General features: G+C 37.3%; 2 protein-coding genes across 22 annotated transcripts in view; one reads left to right on the plus strand and one right to left on the minus strand.

The window, feature by feature from the left end:
- Nucleotides 1-20880, minus strand: part of GREB1L (GREB1 like retinoic acid receptor coactivator) — a 267107-nt gene that overhangs the window by 110380 nt on the left and 135847 nt on the right. For all 19 annotated transcript variants that reach the window (XR_014233993.1, XR_014233994.1, XM_082353478.1 and 16 more), the window contains 3 exons: nucleotides 16417-16581; nucleotides 16012-16209; nucleotides 7511-7687 (listed from right to left, as the gene is read on the minus strand). Coding sequence is in view for 17 of the 19 variants with exons in the window: in XM_082353478.1 (XP_082209604.1) it covers nucleotides 7511-7687; nucleotides 16012-16209; nucleotides 16417-16573 (532 nt within the window). In the remaining 2 variants the exon portion in view is untranslated. The remainder of the gene's footprint in view (nucleotides 1-7510; nucleotides 7688-16011; nucleotides 16210-16416; nucleotides 16582-20880) is intronic.
- Nucleotides 1-20880, plus strand: part of LOC309610571 (uncharacterized protein) — a 138307-nt gene that overhangs the window by 55644 nt on the left and 61783 nt on the right. The gene's annotated exons all lie outside the window — the stretch shown is intronic.

Raw genomic sequence — 20880 nt, forward strand, 5'->3', positions numbered from 1 at the left:
GGAAACTGGCAGGACTCCTGTACAACCAAGGCTGTAGCGATCAGGTCGAGACCTGTGCCCCTAGAAGAAGACTCAGAGAAAAATAGAGATTATGCGGGTGGACACCCACCCTGTGGAGTGAGTGGTCTGAGCCACAGATTGGATGCCCCGGTCCTGGGGTTTTACGTGGAGGAGACAATCCGACTTGGCTGGTTGGAGGGCCACTGAGACAAACAGGAGGGCTGAGGGAAGCCTAGACTACGCTCATAAGGAGTGTGCACGCTGGCTTGCCCCCAAGCAAGGTGGAGAGAGGTCTGCTCTAGCAGCGGCCAGGTTTCTCACAACCACCTTGCCATGTACCCCAGTCCAAGCTGAGCGAAAGCTCTGGTGCTGCTCACTCCATGTCACAGTGTGGCACAGTGTGGGATGTAGAGGTGACCTGGTGCCACAGCGGCGTCTGAGTGGGGTGGTAGCAGCCATCACTTACTCAAGCAGCACGTCAGAAGTGTTCCAGATCTCTGACACAGCTGTTCCACCATAGTCCATCCCCTGATACACACTGAGACTCCACGTGGGTCCCACTTGCGCTGCAGAGCCTGGGGGCAGTGACCGGCTGTGAGGGACAAAGGGGACTTGCCCCAGAGGCTGCATTTGAGTGGAGCTGCAGACAACTGCACAGGCAGTGCATCAGACCTCTGTCTGTGGCCGACATGAGCCAAGAGCCTGCACAGGCCCCACTTGCTTCAGCACTCCACCCCTCTGGGGCAAGGGTCCCCATGCAGGGAGAGGAAAAAACACACACTTAAAGGGAACAGAGCCAGCATGAGCCCGACCCTCAGGGTTTCTGCTCCAGCAACTTGGGGTCAGACTCTGCCCCTGATATAGTGGTGATGGCCACCAAGCAGAGGGGAAGCCCTGTCTCACACCCAACTTCAGCTCTAGCCCCTCCATCTCCAGCCCCACCTCCTACCTATGTGACAGCTGCCAGCACACCCTGAGAAAGGATGTGACTTGCATCCACATCAAATCCAGCTCTCCCAGCAAAGGCATAGGCCACATGCAGTCTGTATAGGGATGCTCCCACATAAGGACACCCCTTCAAGACTGAAATAAGTAACTGTTTCACCTGAATTCATAGAGGCAGAGAAAGCTGAGCAAAACAAAAAGACAGAGGAACTACTCTCTATTGAAAGAGCAAGAGTAAACCCCCCAAAAAATAAACAACAAGACAGAAATAAACAATTTACCAGATAAAGAATTCAAAGCATTGGTAACAAAAATATTAACTGAATTAGGGAAAAGAATTGATGTACACAGTAAACACTTTAACAAGGAACTAGAAAATATAAAAAAGACCCAATCAGAAATAAAGAACTCAATAGCAGAAATAAAAAACACACTAGAAGGAATGAATAGGAGACTAATATACAGAAGAACGCATAAGTGATCTGGAAGATAGAGTAATGGAAATCACACAATCAGAACAGCAAAAAAGAAAAACAAATTTTAAAAAATGAAAACAATTTAAGACATCTCTAGGATATAATTAAGCATACCAACATTGTCATTATAGGGGTCCCAGAAGGAGAAGAGAGAAGGGGATCAAAAATGTATTTGAGGAAATTATGACAGAAAACTTCTCAAACCTGAAGATGGAAACAGATATCCAGCTTCAGGAAGCACAGAGAGTCCAAAAAATGATGAACCCAAACAGACCCACAGCAAGACATGTAATTAATATGACCAAAGTTAAAGATAGAGAATTCTAAAGGCAGCAAGAGAAAAACAAAGAGTCATATACAAGGGAATCCCCATAAGGCTGTCAGATGACTTCTCTGTAGAAACTTCACAGGCTAGAAGGAAGTGGCATAATATATTCAAAGTGCTGCAAGGGAAAAACCTGCAACCTAGGATACCAGCAAGAATATCATTTGGAATAGAAGGAGAGATAAAGAACTGCTTAGACAAGCAAAAACTAAAAGAGTTTGTCAATACTGAACCTACCCTAAAAGAAATGTTAAAGGGTCTTCTCTAAGTAGAAAAGAAGTAAAAATCTATAGAAAATGGAAAATCCCACTAGGAAAGGCAAATATATAGTAAGAACTGAGGATCAACCACTTAAATAAGCCAATACAAAGATTAAAAGACAAAAAATTGTAAAAACTGTAACTACAATAAATGGTTAAGGGATAAACACATGAAGATGTAAAATATGACATTAAAAACACAAAATGTGGGGGAGGGGGGTAAAAAAAGTAGATCTTTTAGAATATGTTTGAATTTAAATGACGACCAGTTTAAAACAGTAGATATACTTATAGGTCAACATATATGAACCCAATGGTAACCACAAATCAGAAACCTACTAGAGATACACAAAAACTGAAAAGAAAGGAACTACTGAAGAAAATCATCAAACCACAAGGGAAGAAACAAAAAGAAGAAGAAATGAACAGAGAAGAACTGCAAAGACAACCAGAAAACAAGTAATAAAATGGCAATAAGTACATATCTATCAATCATTACTTTAAATGTCAATGGACTAAATGCTCCAGTCCAAAGACATAGGGTAAAAAAATAATAATAACAAGAGCCAAACTTATAGTAATAGAGAGTAGAATGGTGGTTACCAGAGGCTAGGGTGTGGGGGGAAAGGGCAGATTAAAAAAATAAGGAAAAATGGTGGTTGTCAGGGGTTAGAGGTAGGGGGTAATGGGGAGTTAGTGTTTAATGGGTACAGAGTTTCAGTTTTGCAGGATGGAAAGGGTTCTGTGGTTGGATGGTGGTGATGCTTGCACAGCAAGATGAATGTACTTAATACCACTGAACTGTACACTTAAAATGGTTAAGGCGGTACATTTTATGTTATGTGTATTTTACCACAATAAAAAATTGGACACACAAAAAAGACATAGGGTGACTCACTGGATTAAAAAATAAGACCTTTTTATATGCTGCTTACAAGAGACTCATTTCAGAGCTAAAGACACACACAGAGTTTAAGTGAGGGGATGAAAAAAGATATTTCAGCAAACAAAACTGACAAGAAAGCAGGGGTAGTAATACTTACATCAGACAAAATAGACTTTAATACAAAGGCTATAACACACAAAAGACAAAGAAGGGCATAATATAATAAAAGGATAAATACAAGAGGAGGATATTACACTATTTAACATACATGCACCCAATACAGGAGCACCTAAATATATAAAGAAAATACTAACAGACATAAAAGGAGAAATCGACAATAACACAGTAATAGTAAGGGACTTTAACACCCCACTTACATCAATGGACAGACCATCCAGACAGAAAATCAATAAGGCAACACAACAGACCAGTTGGACTTAGTAGATATCTACAGGACATTACATCCAAAAACAGCGTAGTACAAATTCTTTTCAAGTGAACATGGAATGTTCTCCAGGAAAGATCACATGCTAGGCCACAAAACAAGTCTCAACTAGTTTAAGAGGACAGAAATTATATCAAGCATTTTTTTCCCAAGCACAACAGTATAAAACTAGAAATCAATTACAAATAGAAAAATGGGAAAAGAACAAACACATAGAGACTAAACAACATGCTACTAAAAACCAATGGGTCAATGAAGAAATCAAAGAGGAAATCAGAAAATACCTCAAGACAAATGAAAGTGGAAACACAGCAATGCAAAATCTATGGGATGCAGCAAAAGCAGTTCTAATAGAGAAGTTTATGGCAATACAGGCCTTCCTCAAGAAACAAGAAACATGTGAAATAAACAACCTAACCTACCACCAAAAGGAATTAGAACAAACAAAGCCCAAAATCAGCAGAAGGAAGGAAATAATAAGGATCAGAAAGAAAGAAATAATACAGAGATTTTAAAAAACAATAGAAAAGATCAATGAAACCCAGGAGCTGTTTTTTTTGAAAAGATAAGCAAAATTGATAAACCATTAGCCAGGCTCACCAAGAAGAAAAGAGGACACAAATAAACAAAATAAGAAATGAAAAAGGAGAAATAACAACTGATACCACAGAGATACAAAAAAAGCCATAAGAGAATACTACAAATAGTTATACACCAACAAACTGCACAACCTAGAAGAAATGGACAAATTTCTAAAAACATACAATCTGCCAAGACTGAATCAAGAAGAAACAGATGATTTGAACAGACTGATCACTAGCAGTGAAATTGAATTTGTAATAAGAAAACTACCAGCAAACAAAAGTCCAGGACTGGACAGCTTCACATGGGAATTCTACCAAACATATAAAGAAGAGCTAATACCTATCCTTCTCAAACTATTCCAAAAATCGAAAAGGATGGAACACTCCCCAAATTCATTCTATGAGGCCACCATTACCCTGATGCCAAAACCAGACAAGACATTATAAAAAAAAGAAAATTACAGGCCAATATCTTTGATTAATACAGATGCAAAAATCCTGAACAAAGTATTAGCAAACTGAATCCAACAATATATAAAAAGGATCATACACCATGATCAAGTTGGATTTATTCCAGGGATGAAAGGATGGTTCAATATTTGCAAATCAATCAATATGATACACCACATTAACAAAGGAAGGATACAAATCACATGATCATCTCTGTAGATACAGAAAAAGCAATTGACAAAATTCAACATCCATTCATGATAAAAACTCTCATCAAAATGGGTACAGAGGGAACATATCTCAACATAATAAAGGCCATTTATGACAAATCCACAGCTAACATCATATTCAAGGGTGAAAAGCTGAAAGCCTTTCCTCTAAATTCAGGAACAAGACAAAGATGCCCACTCTTGCCACTACTAGTATTGAAAGACCTAGCCGCAGCAATCAGACAAGACAAAGAAATAAATTCAAATTGGAAGAGAAGAAGTCAAACTGTCACTATTTACAGATGACATACTTTTTATAGAAAAACCAAGTCTCTACCCCAAAACTATTAGAGCTAATAAACAAATTCAGCAAAGTTGCAGGATACAGATTAACATACAGAAATGTGTTGCTTTTCTATACACCAATAATGAATTATCAGAAAGAGAGAGTGAAAAATAATCTCATTTAAGAGCACATCAAAAAGAATAAAATACCTGGGAATAAACTCAACCAAGGAAATGAAAAACTTATACTCTGAAAACTATAAAACACTGATGAATGAAACTGAAGATGATACAAAGAAATGGAAAGATATCCCATGCTCTTGGATTGGAAGAATTAATATTGTTTAAATGGCCATACTACTGAAAGCAATCTACAGATTTAATGCAATCTCTATCAAAATACCCATGACATTTTTCACAGAATTAGAACAAATAATCCTAAAATTCATATGGGACCACAAAAGACCCTGAGTTGCCAAAACAGTCTTGAGAAAAAAGAACAAAGCTGGAGGTATCACCCTCACAGACTTCAGACTCTACAACAAAGCTACAGTAATCAGAACAGCATGGTACTGGCACATAGACACATAGATCAATGGAACAGAATAGACAGCCTACACCTAGGTTAATTAATCTATGACAAAGGAGGCAAGAATATGCAATGGAGAAAAGACAGTCTCTTCAATAAGAGATGCTAGGAAAACTGGACAGCTACATGTAAAACAATGAGATTAGAACATTTCCTCACACCATGTATAAAAATAAAATCAAAATGGATTAAAGACCTAAATGTAAGACCTAAAACCTAAAACTCCTAGAAGAGAATGTAGGCAGAGCACTCCGACATAAATCGTAGCAATTTTTTGGATCTGTCTCTTAAGGCAAAAGAAATAAAAGCAAATATAAACAAATGGGACAAATGGGACCTAATTAAATTTAAAAGCTTTTGCACAGCAAAGGAAACCAAAAACAAAATGAAAAGACATTCCTATGGAATGGGAGAAAATATTTGCAAATGATATTACCAAAAGGGGTTACTATCCAAAATACATAAACAGCTCGTACAACTCAGTATCAAAAAAACAAACCACCCAATCAAAAAATGGGCAGAAGACCTGAATAGACATTTTTGCAAAGAAGACATACAGATGGCTAATAGGCACATGAAGAGATGCTCAACACTGATGATTATTACAGAAACGCAAATCAAGACAACAATGATATCATATCACACCTGTCAGAACGGCTATCATCAAAAAGTCTACAAATAACAAATGTTGGTGAGGACGTGGAGAAAAGGAAACCCTTGTACACTGTTGGTGAGAATGTAAATCGGTGCAGCCACTATGGAAAAGGGTAATGTGGGTTCCTCAAAAAACTAAAAATAGAACTACTACATGATCTAATAATTCCTGTACTGGGTATATAGCCAAAGAAAATGAAAACACTAATTTGAAAAGATACATGCACCCCAATGTTCATGGCAACATTATTTACAATAGCCAAGATATGGAAGCAATCTAAGTATCCATCAACAGACAAATGGATAACAAAGATGTGACACACACACACACACATACACACACACACACACACACAACGGAATATTACTCAGCCACAAAAAAGAATGAGATTCTGCCATCTGTTGTAACGTGGATGACCCTAGAGGGTATTATGCTTAGTGAAATAAGTTAGACAGAGAAAAACAAATACTGTATGATATCACTTACATATGGAATTCAAAAAATAATACAAATGAATGTATATAGCAAAACAGAAACAGACTCACAGATATAGAAAACAAACTAGTGGTTACCAGTGGATAAAGGGAAGGGGGTGGATGATAGGGGTCGGGGATTAAGAGATACAAACTACTAGTATAAAATAGATAAGCAACATGAATATATATTTCAGCATAGGGAATTATAGCCATTATCTTGTAATAACTTTTAATGGAGTATAATCTGTAAGAATATTGAATCACTATGACGTACATTTGAAACTAATATAATATTGTAAATGAACTATGCTTCAATTTAAAAAAGAATAATTAAAAAGTAAACCCACTCTTTGTTTTTTCCCATGATGTAGGAAAGCTATGTTGTGAAAAAAGTCCAAAGTAATACTAGAAAGTAAAACAATTCTGACATAAAGTTAAAACACTTTACATCATAGGTATATTCCTAGTTATCTTGATTGAACTAATGCTAAATATAAAATGAGAATCACATCAATCAAGTGTAGTTAGAAATAATGGGTGGTAGAGAAAAACTACCAATGACTTACAACCTAGATAATCCACAGTTGAATAATTGAGAGTTTAATTGATATCAGATCCAGATCAATGACTCTATGGAGAGTGAGTCCTACTTTATTTCACAAAATATTTATTTTTGATAAATTGTATGGTATTCTTTAATGCCTAGTTTAAAAAAGTCTCTTCATTAAGGTGAATGTTTTGAGAGTTAATAAAAAAGTGAAAGCTAATTTTTAAGAAGTTACTAAATGAAAAAGTGTTTCTTACTTAAACTAATATATAATCCCCAGCTAATTCTGTGATTTTAAAAATTCTGTGATAATTTAAAATAAACTTGTATTTTAACTCCTTTATCTCAGAAGGAATTTTATAGGTATGAAATACTCACCTAAAAGTGCATTTTTTCCATGATCATCTGGTAGAAATCGCTTGTCTACAGCACACACTAGGATGTGTTCAGGAAGATTGGGAGACTTGGCCCCCACCAGGAGGAATCCTGCTGGGATGTCGATTTGTTCCATACACAGAGATACCAAACGCAAATCCTTTCCTGCTTGACAAAAACCTAAAAACCAGTAAAAAGGACACAGTGGAATGTTTAGAGAGTTTATAACTCCTCATCACCCATTTGGAGAGTTGATTACCTGTGGGAATCACTATTAAGGACTAAATTTAAAGTCCATGTACTCCAACCAAAAGACACATCTATCATATGTGCTCCTCTGAGCAGAGCTAAAAAGACACTAAAAGGAGGTATTTCCAACTGTTTTAGCCAACACTAATGACTTTACATTTTCTGATCCACAAGTAAGCAAATGATAAATACACAGCAAACTCTGAAAAACATACAGAATTTTTATGTGCACATAATATAGTATTTTTACTTTCAATGCAAATTCACTTCTCTAAATGGGGACAATCATAGAACACAGATGTTCTCCATTTCATATAGGAAGAGACTGAAGCTCGGAGTTTGGTGAATCATAAATGAATGGATCAGAACTAGAACTCAGAACTGTTTAGGTTATTTGCACTAGGAAAGACATGACAAAACCTTATATATCAATTTACATTCCCACCAACAGTGCAAGAGGTTTCCCTTTTCTCCACACCCTCTCCAGCATTTATTGTTTGTAGATTTTTTGATGATGGCCAGTTAAAAAAAAACAAAACAACCTTACATAACCACTTTGTAACCATAATGTATTACATTAATTCATTAGTTCGTCATTTATTAAAAATGATTTGCAACAGATGCTGTCCTAGGCCTGGGGATAGAGCTGAACAAAGTACACTTCCTCTAAGAACTCACTTGTAGTCAATTAGAAGAATGTATAAGGAACTGATAATTACAAAACAATATTACAGAGGACAGCTATGTTCTGCTACAAAGCACCAATCTCCACATCTTCTGGGAAATGATTCCCACCACTCTAGTTATGTGATTTCCCTGGACAGCTGTGATATTCCAGATTGAGCTGGAGCTGGCACCCAGTCCAAGATGGGCCACTGGAATATCCCACCTTTCTGGTCATAGCTGATCACTCCAGGTGTGGGTACCCGACATAAACCAGGACAATGGAGGATGGACACCTAACTCTCACACACAAACCTGAGGAGACCACCATCATTATGGCCCAATACAAAGTGGGCCAGAACCATGCTAGGTTCTCCCAGCATCAATTCATATTATGATGTTAACCAAATGCCAAGAAACAGTTGGAGGCCATCAGTTAGTATATGAGAAATAAAAAGAAAACAACATCCAAACATTGTATGAGGTTATGGTGCATAGGAATCTGCTGCATGGTCTGGATCATTAAACCTCAAAAGCAGACACAATGGAATAAGAAAAAGCAAGAAATCAAAGACTAGAATGATAAAGACACTGGGCTTCAACCATTTCAAGCTTGTAGATCCCCTTTTAACCTTAAAAAATTCAAATATAACTTCTAGTGTTCACAAATTGAGAAAAATAATATCAAAATGTTATTGTGAATTCTTTAACAATTTAAATGAATCTGCATTTTATTATTCACAATATCATCTATATTTATTTGGACAATAGTCATTTATACATGTGAGTCATATTATTTATTCAGTTTACAAACATATTTTGGAGCCTATAGATACATGGAACCCTTAAAAAAATCTGCTGTCCCCACCCACATTAAGGGACAAAATTCACAGGTTTGAAAGTTGGGAGATGATGATGATGATGATGATGATGATGATACTAGTGACAGTTAAAATTTATGGAGTGCTTAACATAAGACAGGTACAGTGCTAAACACTGCAGAGATTTTCTCATTTAATTCTCTCAACAACTCTAGCTAGGTATCACTATCTCTTTTTCATATATGGAGAAAATGAGGCTCAGAAAGGTGAGAGTATTTGTCCAAGGTTACAAAATGAGTCCCATAATGTCCAGTGATGTTAGACATGGAAAGTTTGCTATATAAAAACAGGTGAAAAGCGTATTATTCAACTTGGCCAAACAAAGCGCTTAAGAATAGTTATAATCCAGAGCTAAAACCTGGAGGGGTGAACACAGACTTTTTCATGAAATTCTGAAATACTAAATCTAGGGCCATTTTAAAGTCTCAAAAGGAGCATTAATTTTTTTAATCAAAGGAATTATTAATTTGTGTATAGACAGTAAACCTAGAAACATATCTCCCCTAGGAGGTAGCACCTTTATTATGACTTTCTCCAAAAGGCAAAACATAAAATACCCTCCCAAATGGTGTAGAAAATTCAATGATGAGAGGTTTATGATTACCTATTGATGGAAACAGGATGCTTGAGGAGCTTTCTCTGTCACTAAGAAGTAGTACTACAACCTTTTTAAACTTTCAGTCATTCAATATTAGAAAGAATAGACAAGTCTGTACTAATCTGTACCAATTTGCAAATTATTACAAGCTTTTTAGAACATCAGAGCTATATGGAACCTCAAGGTCATCTGATAACAGGATTTTCCAACAAGTAGTTATCAAAATCCCAGAGATTCGTAAAGGTATTCCATGATACTTGGGAACTATAAGTGAAACTAAAATAGATAACATTACCAATTTCTGAAAACTAATAAATAATTATTCTAATATCCTACTTTCACTTTGTTTACTATTATTATTTTTTATAAATTTATTTATTTATTTATTTTTGGCTGCATTGGGTCTTAGTTGCTGAGCACGGGCATTCTCTAGTTTTGGCAAGTGGGGGTTACTCTTCGTTGCGGTTCGCAGGTTTCTCATTACGGTGGTTTCTCTTGTTGTGGAGCACGGGCTCTAGGGCACGCGGGCTTCAGTAGTTGTGGTGTGCAGGCTCTAGAGCACAGGCTCAGTAGTTGTGGTGCACGGGCTTAGTTGCTCCGCGGCATGTGGGATCTTCCCGGACCAGGGCTCAAACCCGTGTCCCCTGCATTGGCAGGTGTATTTTAACCATTGCACCACCAGGGAAGTCCCTAATATCCTACTTTTAAAACAGAATGTTCTAAGGGCTTTCCATGCTATACATGTAGGGGTAGTGGAAATCAGCTGAACGAACTCAGGACTCACTCAGCTGAACACCATATCAATGTGTGGTTTTGATTACTACACACTTTAAAAATGATTTTATTATCAGTCACATGTATTGATGTGTTGCTTAATTTATATACCCATAATGGGCTGTTGGCTAATAATGGGAAGCTTAGGGAACACGGATTTGATGGACACAGTCATTTTATAAGTGTACCTAAGATGCTCTCTGCTACATATGAAAGTTAGATTCAACCCCAACCCCACTCATCAAATTATAAAATTATATAAAATGCACCAATATGTTTCTAGGGCACCAAAAAAAAAAAGCAATGATAAGGTAAAATTTTAGTGATTATAATCCAATTTGGCTTTTCATGTAAGAGGGAAAAGGCTACCTCTTTCAGCAGCATGTTATTTGTACAGAAATTCTGCAAACAACAGCCTGAAATGTTTTCATCATGTAGAGCAAAAATTATAAAAATAAATTAGTACATCCTTTTAATCCTAAAGCATACAAACCCCAAAATTTGTGTATTAAAAGTAGAGTTTGACTCTTTTTTTGATGCTGGGAAATATTTAAATACATTTGGCTCCCCTTCTCCACCCCCCAAAAGTATAACATTTTATTTTTGAATTTGTCAACAAAACATGCTTTTCCTTACACAACCAATTTAAAATAAATTAAACAGCAATGACTGAATGATAAAATTTAGGCAATATTTTCTCATGCATGAATAATATCAAAGAGTATATTAATATACTAATCTAAAATAAATATTTTCTACTTAAAATCTATTCTTTATCACATGCCATATAGTGACAGAATTAGTTTTTAAATTCCTAAGGGGTTCAAAAGATTATGTATTACTATAAGAGAGATTTGTAAGTCAAAGATTGGGTAACACTAATCTATCCCAATCTCTTTAGTATGTAAATGAGGAAACTAGGGCCCAGAAAGGTTAAGAAAACAGCCCAAGGTCAAATACCCAGCAACCCACCAAGTTGGGACCCAGATCTCTTGACTCCAGGTTAGAGCCTCCTTCGTCCTCGTCCTCGTTAACATCGCTCTGACTCACAGAATGCTTCACCTTCCCTGGTCTGATGTAGGACCCTCTCCTATAGCTTCTTCCTTGCCTATCCTTGCTGAGTCTCATCACTCAACTTTCCAGGCTGAATCCTGGGGGGTACTTGACACAGTAGCCCCTGCCACCCATGGGCTATGTCAGCAACCATCTCTCTCACACCTGCTGATGAATCCTTAAAATTCATGGTTTTGCAAGTCACAAAGGTGTCCCTTGATTAGAGAGGGACATTTCTGGTGAGCTTTCTCAAAGCAATACATTGCAGCCAAAGGGAGATTAAGGGGGAAAAGTACAATTTCAGTTTTGGGCTAAACAGGGATAGAGTAGAGAAGACACAGTCAGTGTGGAAAATATCTGAAGACAGCAGGATTTTCTCTGGAAGAAAGATGATTTCAGAGTGGTTTCTGTGGTATAATGAAAACTACACAGTCCACTCAAATTAAGAAGCACAAATAGCTTTCAGGGCTACAGCATTTGAAGGTTTTCCCATTTATGATATGAGGACACCTAGAGGTGAAAAGTAATAATTATTAATGACGATTCTAGGAGAAGAATGTTTTTCTCATAGAAGGAGGAAGCAAACCTCCTCTTAAAATTTTTTTTCAGAAAGTGCTTGTGACAATGAAAAGAGAAAATGTCCTATTTTATCCTAAAAAGAAAACCGTAATCATGGGAGCATATAAAAGGGGCACAGGAACCAACTGAAATTGCTACCAATGGCCAAAACTGGAAAAATTGGAGCAAAAAAATAAAGTAGTATTGGATTATAACCCAAAGCATAAAATAAATATTCATAAGTATATAATGATATAAATAAATGACTGTATAAATTAATAAACGAGGGAGAAGAGACAAATTTCCATGCAGTAGAATTCCAAATAATGTATTAGATACTCTGCCCTCAAGAATGTGGAGAATAGCTCCCTATTCCTTAAGTGTGGGCTGAGTGCAGTGACTTTCTTCCACAGTAATGGTAATGAGGGTGGGGCGGGGGGGGGGGGAGCGTGGAGATAACACTATCTCAGCCAGGTGATCAAGGTCAACATCAATAGTCATAAATCATGTTGATAGTACGTACCCTTGATATAGTATGATGAAAATGGCACTTTACCTCTGTGATCTTCCTCCCCCAAACCCATACCCCAGTCTCATCAGGAGAAAAACATCAGACAAATTCCAATAGAAGGTCTGCTAGAATATACCTGACCTATAATCCCCAAAACTGTCAGGGTCAGCCAAAACAAGGGAAGTCTGAGAAACTGTCACAGCCAAGAGGAGCCTAAGGAGACATAACAACTAAATCTAATGTAGTATCCCAGATGGGATTCCGGAACAGAAAGAGGACATTAGGTAGAAACTAAAGAACACAAACTATGGACTTTCATTATTACTAGAATTACTAGTAATGTAACATGCTAACAATAGGGCAAACTGTGGGGATATATAGAAACTTTGTACTATTTTAGCAATTTTTCTGTAAATCTAAAACTGTTCTTAAATAAAGTCTAACAAAGAACAGACTTGTGGTTGTCAAGGAAGGGGGAGGGATGGATTGGGAGTATGGGGTTAGCAGATGCAAATTATATACAGAATGGATAAACAACAAGGTCCTACTGTATAGCACAGGGAACTGTATTCAGTATCCTGTGATAAACTGTAATGGAAAAGAATATATATGTGTGTGTGTGTGTGTGTGTGTGTGTATGTATATATGTATAACTGAATCACTTTGCTGTACAGCAGAAATTAACACATCATTATAAATCAACTACACTTAAATTTTTTTTAAAGTCCATTTTTAAAATGTCCTGTTTTATCTTCTTGCCTTCTAGTTAATCACCAGCACAAGCCACACAGGTGATTTAATTAAGAGGAAAGAGAATAGGTGAGAAAGAAAAGGCAAGGCTGAGTCCAGGAACAGGGTCAGGAAGAAATCAATCCAAGGCCAGAAATGGTTGCAAAGTCAAGGAAAAGTTCCTGAGTTCACTTTGTAGTTAGTTTGAGAATATGCTCACAAGGGTCTGGACTGTTTCCTCCAAACCTTCATTCTTGGGATTCAGATCAGCTAATTATATACACAATATATCATCAGGGATCCCCAATTAAGAAAAAATATATTATGCAAAGAGCAATATTTAATGTAGTTTTTTAAAAAGATTGAAAATAAGCTCTGTGTGTCTCTAAAGAAGTAGCTAAAGAATCTATGAAATGTGATTATATTTCAAGACCTATAGGATCCAGATATCTGGTGTAGCAGGTAGTTCAATTTCCCCACTATTAGAAATATGTCAGAAAATTAATATAATAAATATTAAATCTCAATTAAAACCTAAGATAAAATAAGAAGTAACCTTATTACTCCCCTCTAGGGTAATTTTAAATTATATCTGAACTAATCCTGAAAGAAAGATAGGATCTTTCTTTTAGAGGCTACTGGAGGACCTGGGAAACAGTACCCTAAGGCGGGGGTGTAAGCCTATTTACTGTAGTCAAGGAAAGAAAAGTACGTTATGGGGCACACAAATAATTTATTTGACAAACTTGCCCCTACTCTCAAACTCATTTTCTGGGAGTAATACTGACATGCTGCCTTAAAACCAAGACTCTTGCAGCAAGTGATTTTAATTTTAAAGGGGAGCCATAGTGCAGAGCCCTTCTTTGTAAACCTCATCTGCATTTCCTTAATAGCCAAGGTTTTCACTTCACAGAACCAGATTTTGCATTCTCCAATTATCTCCAGCTTGAAGGTTACAGAGTAATCTAAATGGGGGAGGGGAAAGTTTACTGAAACAGCTGTAAACACAAACTAATCAAAGCAGTATTTGGAGGCCTAAAATTTGGCGGCCCTTTACCCCTTTAGACATCGACTGCCTCCCAGCAGGGTAGGAACCTACCAATAATTTACATAAGAAATTAGCAGCCAGAATTTACATCTGAATGGCACCCCCAGAAGCCCGTGGGGTGTTAAGTATCTGCTTATCTAAATTGCCTCTAAAAATAGCTTTACCTTCCTTTAAGTCTTAGGAGTCTTAGGTAAATAGAGGATTTCCCATGAAGAGGTGGTATGCTGAAACAAATCCAGGCACTGTATTGCCCTATTTCACCGTCATATTCATAAGGAAAATTTCAGGGCTCTTCTGCCTCTGAGGGAGAGGACTCTTAGAACTACCTTAGAATGAGCCAAGCTGAAAGAGCTATGGGCAAACTATAAACTATCAAATTATGAACTAATTAGAAATCAGGCTGGGATGGCCAGAAAACAGCACCGTATACCACTAAATGGAGGGAAGAGAGTATAATTTGTTACATCACCAAAACCATGAAATACTGAAAACGTTTTATGTAGGATTTTCTTTTTAAAAGTGTGGTTGGGGCTTCCCTGGTGGTGCAGTGGTTGGGAATCCGCCTGCCAATGCAGGGGACACGGGTTCGAGCCCTGGTCTGGGAGGATCCCACATGCCACGGAGCAGCTGGGCCCGTGAGCCACAGCTACTGAGCCTGCGCGTCTGGAGCTCCGCAGTAAGAGGGGCCGCGATGGTGAGGGGCCCGCGCACCGCGATGAAGAGTGGCCCCCGCTCGCCGCAACTAGAGAAAGCCCTCGCACAGAAACGAAGACCCAACACAACCAAAAATAAATAAATAAATTAATTAATTAATTAATTTAAAAAAAAAAAAAGAAAGGAGGGGGCAAATTTTAAAACACAATCTGCAGCTAAGTCAGCTAATTAGTTTTTAAAAAAAGTGTGGTTAAAGCCTTGGTAGAAGAGGAGGTTGAAGATAAATAAACTGGGATTATCAAAATATGTTCATTTTAATCTTCTAGCGATAACAGTATACTGGATGAATGTTCAAAATATATGGAAAATGTAAATATTAAAACACCTGATATCTCTGTAATTGTTTTGAGAGTGGAACAGAAAGACGAAGAAAGAGAGAACACTAAAATAAAGTTTCTGAAAGAGTCACATTCTTGCAGGAAGCACCTGGAGCATTGAAAAAGTCCTGAGCTAGGTCTAGGCTTGCCTCTGCCACATACCATCTCAGAGAAGTCATTCAATTGCTGTGAATCTCAGTCTCTTCATCTATAAGATGGGGTGATAATGCTTGTCTTTCTTAAGAGACACCTGCTATGAAATCACAGGCAATAATGTGAGTGACAGCATAATCATTCCTCATTCCTTTCTGTAATTACTGGTTTCCAGCCTTGAGCATCCCATGCAATGATTGGAAACTAGCCAGACAATATTAGAGGAATTGGGAAAAAGAAAAGAAAGGAAACCCACCATCTGTAGTGCAAGACCCTTCGGGGGCAGGTTTTTGTGAATAGGGAATTGGTGGGCTATTTGAATCAGACATTTCTTCATCATCTTCGTCATCTTCCATTTCATTTACTGTTAGATTGTTAGAAAAATCCAGGCTTCCATTTTGAGTGTAGCGGTGTACCAAATCTTTATCCAGATCCTCCACCTTGGGTTTTACATCTGGGTAAGCAAATAAATCATAGCTAACTTAATAAAAATGCTTGTGGGAAAATAACCAAAAGAAAAATTCATAGTTCTGAAAAATATCTGAGGACAGGGAGACTGGCATTGGCTAACATTTAACCCATTTATTTCGGATATCCCCAGATTTGGAGATCCCACTTCTATTAAAAGGAGTCTAGGAATGTGTGGGATTGAGAAACTTACCTGCAGATGAGAAAGGATGCTGGTCAGGGTCCAAGTAAAGCTGGGAAAAAATTGGTCGTGGTACCACACTACTACATCTGAGAGAGGCTTCTATGGAGTTGTGGAGAGCTTCTTCAAATCGAGCAGATTTCAGTTGCCCAGCATATGAATTCCCCATGGTCTACACTACCTCCCAAAGAAAAAGAGAAAGGAGAAAATTGATACAATTAGAGGGCCATATGTCTGCAAAGTACACAGATAGCTGATATAAACTATACCCATATATCCTAAGATTGGAACTATTTGAACTTTACCTATATTTCTTGAGACAACTTATCTATTTATCTGTTACATCACTTTTGCTTCTTGTCTTTAGAATCCAAAGGGGCTTTCAAAAAGCCCCTTTAAGGGATCTTGTATCTGAGGATCAAACCATAATAAGTGCTTTAAGTGAAGGTTCTCCAACTAGTAAATCAAGATTGACCTGTCAATCGTGAAGCCCAGCATGGTGACAATGGGGCCACACCTTCTTAAACTGGTGGGCTGCCAAAACCCCATAGGAACACTATCAGTGGTTTCAGAGTAAATATCAAATTACTTCTCTCTCTACTAAGATCTTATTACCCTAGGAGGGAAAAAGAGTCTTCTCTGGAAAAAAAAATAAAAGCTTTATGATAATATATTTAACAAATTCCTGAAAGCAAGATTTGAGCCTTTTAAAATTCAAAGAACTTGTTCATGTATTATCAGTATTTATTTGAAAAACAATGTTATTCCTTATGCTTAGTTTGAATCACAGTCTTATTTGGGACCCTTTAGGAAAGTACAGAACAAGAAGTTTTGAAGCAATCGCCTTTACTTCTCATCACTAGTTACAAAAACTTCCATATATATCAATAATAACTAAATTTATTGGGTGCTAACTGTTGGCTATGCTAACAATTGGTCTGAGGTCCCCAAGACCCTTTCCATGAAGTCAAAACTCTTTTCAAACTATTACTAGGATATCATTTGCCTTTTTCATTCTCATTCTTTCATACGTTTACAGTGGAATTTTCCAGAGGCTATATGATGTGTGATATTGCAACAGATTGAATGCAGAAGCAGACAGACTACTCTTTTCACTAACTTTTTTTGGGGGAAATACAGTTATTTTTCATGTTATTTATGTTGCTATATAATGGGCTTATTGTTAATTTTTTAAATTAATAAATACTTTGAAATTTTCTTAATTCTAATAAATATAATATACATAAACAAAACTCAATCATTTTTAGGAGTATAAAGGGGTTGTGAGATGAAAAGTCTGAGAACTGTTGGGCTAGACAGTATACCAAGCACTTCCCAAAAATTACTTTATTTAATCCTCAGTATTCTGAAGTAGGTATGACCTCTTCCCACTTCATAAATGAAAAAACTGAGGCCTGGAGAAGCCAAGTGACTTGCTCACTATCACCCCACTGGTAAAGGTCAGAACCAGGACTCAATATCCAGATGACAAATCTTGCACTCCTAGAGGATGGGCTCAACATGGGTAAATCTCGTTTCAAGAAACGCAATTTTGAGAATATCTTAGCTCCACTTTCCCCATCAAGGAGAGGGGTAGATATTAAATTTCATCTGTATCTCCAACTCTGACTCCCTGGAGGACTATTTGAGAGGACCCTGAGCATGCATCAGGCTCAGCAGGTAAAGGGAGCCAAGATCCAGTGGTGATGACCCCTGAGCAGAGAAGGGGTGATGCATACCACATCTCAACCCTCCTCTCAGGTTTCCTAGATCACACAAAGGAGCTCCATAGGAGATTTTGGTGGCCCTGAACTGCTTCTATATATAGCAAAGGAGGCTTCTTACATGATTCCTGGTAGTAGTGAATAGTATACAGCGATTCCCATCAGAGGGTCTCAGTTTATCAAAGCTTTGTTGGAGATTCCTATGATTTGGAGGAAAAGCTGTAATCATATTTTGACAACCTTTCTCAAAGTAGGTAATAAGAAACCAAATGCCATGGATTTAAATTACTAGGTTCCTCTTCACAAGAAAAAACCATTTTGTAACTATGTGAGGTGATGGATGTTAACTAAACTAATTGTAGTAATAATTTTGTAATATATACACATATCAAATAGTTATGTTGTACACCTAAAACTAATATACGTTATATATGTTACATCTCAGTAAAACTGGAAAAAATAAATTACTAGGTTCTTTCTTACAGTAAGTACATACACAAAAGTATACATATAATACCCAATTCAAAGTTGTAAGTGGCAGAAAATCAACAAAGCCCGTCAAATGAAATTTTCCTGAAATATCAAGTTTTTGCCCAAGCTTCTAAAACCCCACCAGTACAACTATAAACATTTAATTTTTCTAAAGCAATTTATTTTTCAACAGAACCACGCATAATCAAAACAGGGTGCGGGTTGGAAGAGAAATATGCTGTGTCACTAGTTTATGCATCTAAAGTCAAAATCGAATAGCCATTTTACCTTTCTTCCTTGTTGAAGGGAGAAAAATACCAGGAACTAGCACAGTCAACCATGGGATTTTTTATCCGTGGAGAACAATGGAATAACTTCAAAGGTGGACCTTTAGCCTTTCTCCAGAGCACCAAATGCCTAGAAATCTTGCCTCTTCTTAATCTATTACCTGCTCAACAAATTATCTTCCTTTCATCATTGAAAACCTACATTCTCCAAGAGATCTTTTTAGTTGAATAAAGAAGTGCCCAATTATACATGGAAGATTGCATGATCTCAATCCCTTCAATTTAAGCATAGATAAGGAGTAATATGACAGCTATATCGAATGAATATTGTGCTGATTAAAATATTAAAGTAATATAAACAGGGGCGATCCAGTTTCACCACCATAAAACATACACATAATCCTACAAAGGCATAATCCTGAGCAATACTGAGATGAAGACAACGGGAAGTACCTGTGGAACAGCCTTGGGAGAGTAAAAAGAAGGGGCTGACTATTCCAGATGAAAACATAACTGGGCAGTTTTAAAAATGATAATGATAAGGTGAATGATAACAAAACTGACCCCAAACTTTTTTGGTGCTGAGTATGGAGTTCTTCATTGACAGTTCAATGCTACCCAAAGATGGGCAGAGTTCAAAGGAAAAAGCTTTTCTAGTGCAATGTATTCTTAATATCATATGCCGTAATATTTAGTGTCACTGAAATCATTGGCCTTATCCACCTAGATTACCAGCCTTCCTTTCCTCTGAATCTCAAACAGCCCCCAGGGCCTGCAATGACATAGCATCCTACTAAGAGTCGGTGTGAATAAATCTAACTTCAGGTCAGAAAATGGAGAAATACTTTTTAGAATCAGTTGTTAAATGAAATACAAAAAGAACAGACTTGTGAATTCTGTACATATGCAGATATTTTATGTCTCTGGCTGACATTAAGTTTGTGAGACTGCAGCGTATTGCTTTTCCATGTTTTCTTTTATTACTGTGGGATTACACAGGGAAAACTATATTAAATGTTTTGTTATAGCACTACAGACCTCTGAGATGCAAATAGGCACTCTTGGGGTATTGAGGAAATCTCTAAGAAAGGGATGGTACCCAATATGAGCTCTTTCTGCACCACTAATTAATTGCTCAAAATACAAGTGGAATCAAGTACAAACCACCATGACAGTGTGGTTTGGTGCCTCTCTGCTCTAGCCTTTTCTCTTCTCTACAGAAAGACAGACAAAAGAAGGGCAGAGTAGAACAGGCAGCTTCTATCACTGGTGGCTTTAGGAATAGGGACTGGAGCCATAAGGAAAAGAGTAGCTTTGGAAACAGGTGCCTGCTAATGCCTCCATCACCTCTCCTCAACTCCTTTTCTGCTGAAAATGGAAAGGAGAAGCAATACACCCTGCAAGAGGCTACAACTTGATCAGTAATGTTTTCATTCCCTTTTTGTCAATGGTTTCATGGTTAATAATTACTGTATTATTAATGCAGTAACTACTTTTATAGTAGTTATTAAGTACACAGGAAACAAGGAGAAAATTTTCCTTTAACCTAACTCTCCAAAGGCTTTTTTAAAGCGTCAGATCAGATTTCAGAATATATACATATATAAATTCTGATTTTTCAAATGTTCAGTTATATGTGAAGCACATATCACAGTGGTAGGCACCTAGCAGGCAGATGATATAGCTGCTGCTGTCATTATTATTCTTACTAGTGATGGTCATAGTGGTGATGGTAGTAGCAGTAATTGTCATCATTGTTATTGGCAAGAAATGTGAAAGGAAACATTCTTCGTTGCACCATTATAATAATAGTAACATGGAGAACTTACTAACCGCCAGGAAAATACTGTTACTGCCCCCATTTTTAGGAGAACTGAGGCCTAGAGAAGTTAAGGCACTTGCCCAAGGTCATACTATGAGAAAAGGCCAAGAGACAGGAGTGGACTCTAATCAGTTTGTCGACAGCAGCAGCTGTCTTAGGCTATCTAATCATG

This window comes from Balaenoptera borealis (assembly GCF_965194805.1).
Source record: "Balaenoptera borealis genome assembly, chromosome: 14".
Taxonomy (NCBI): Eukaryota; Metazoa; Chordata; class Mammalia; order Artiodactyla; family Balaenopteridae; genus Balaenoptera; species Balaenoptera borealis.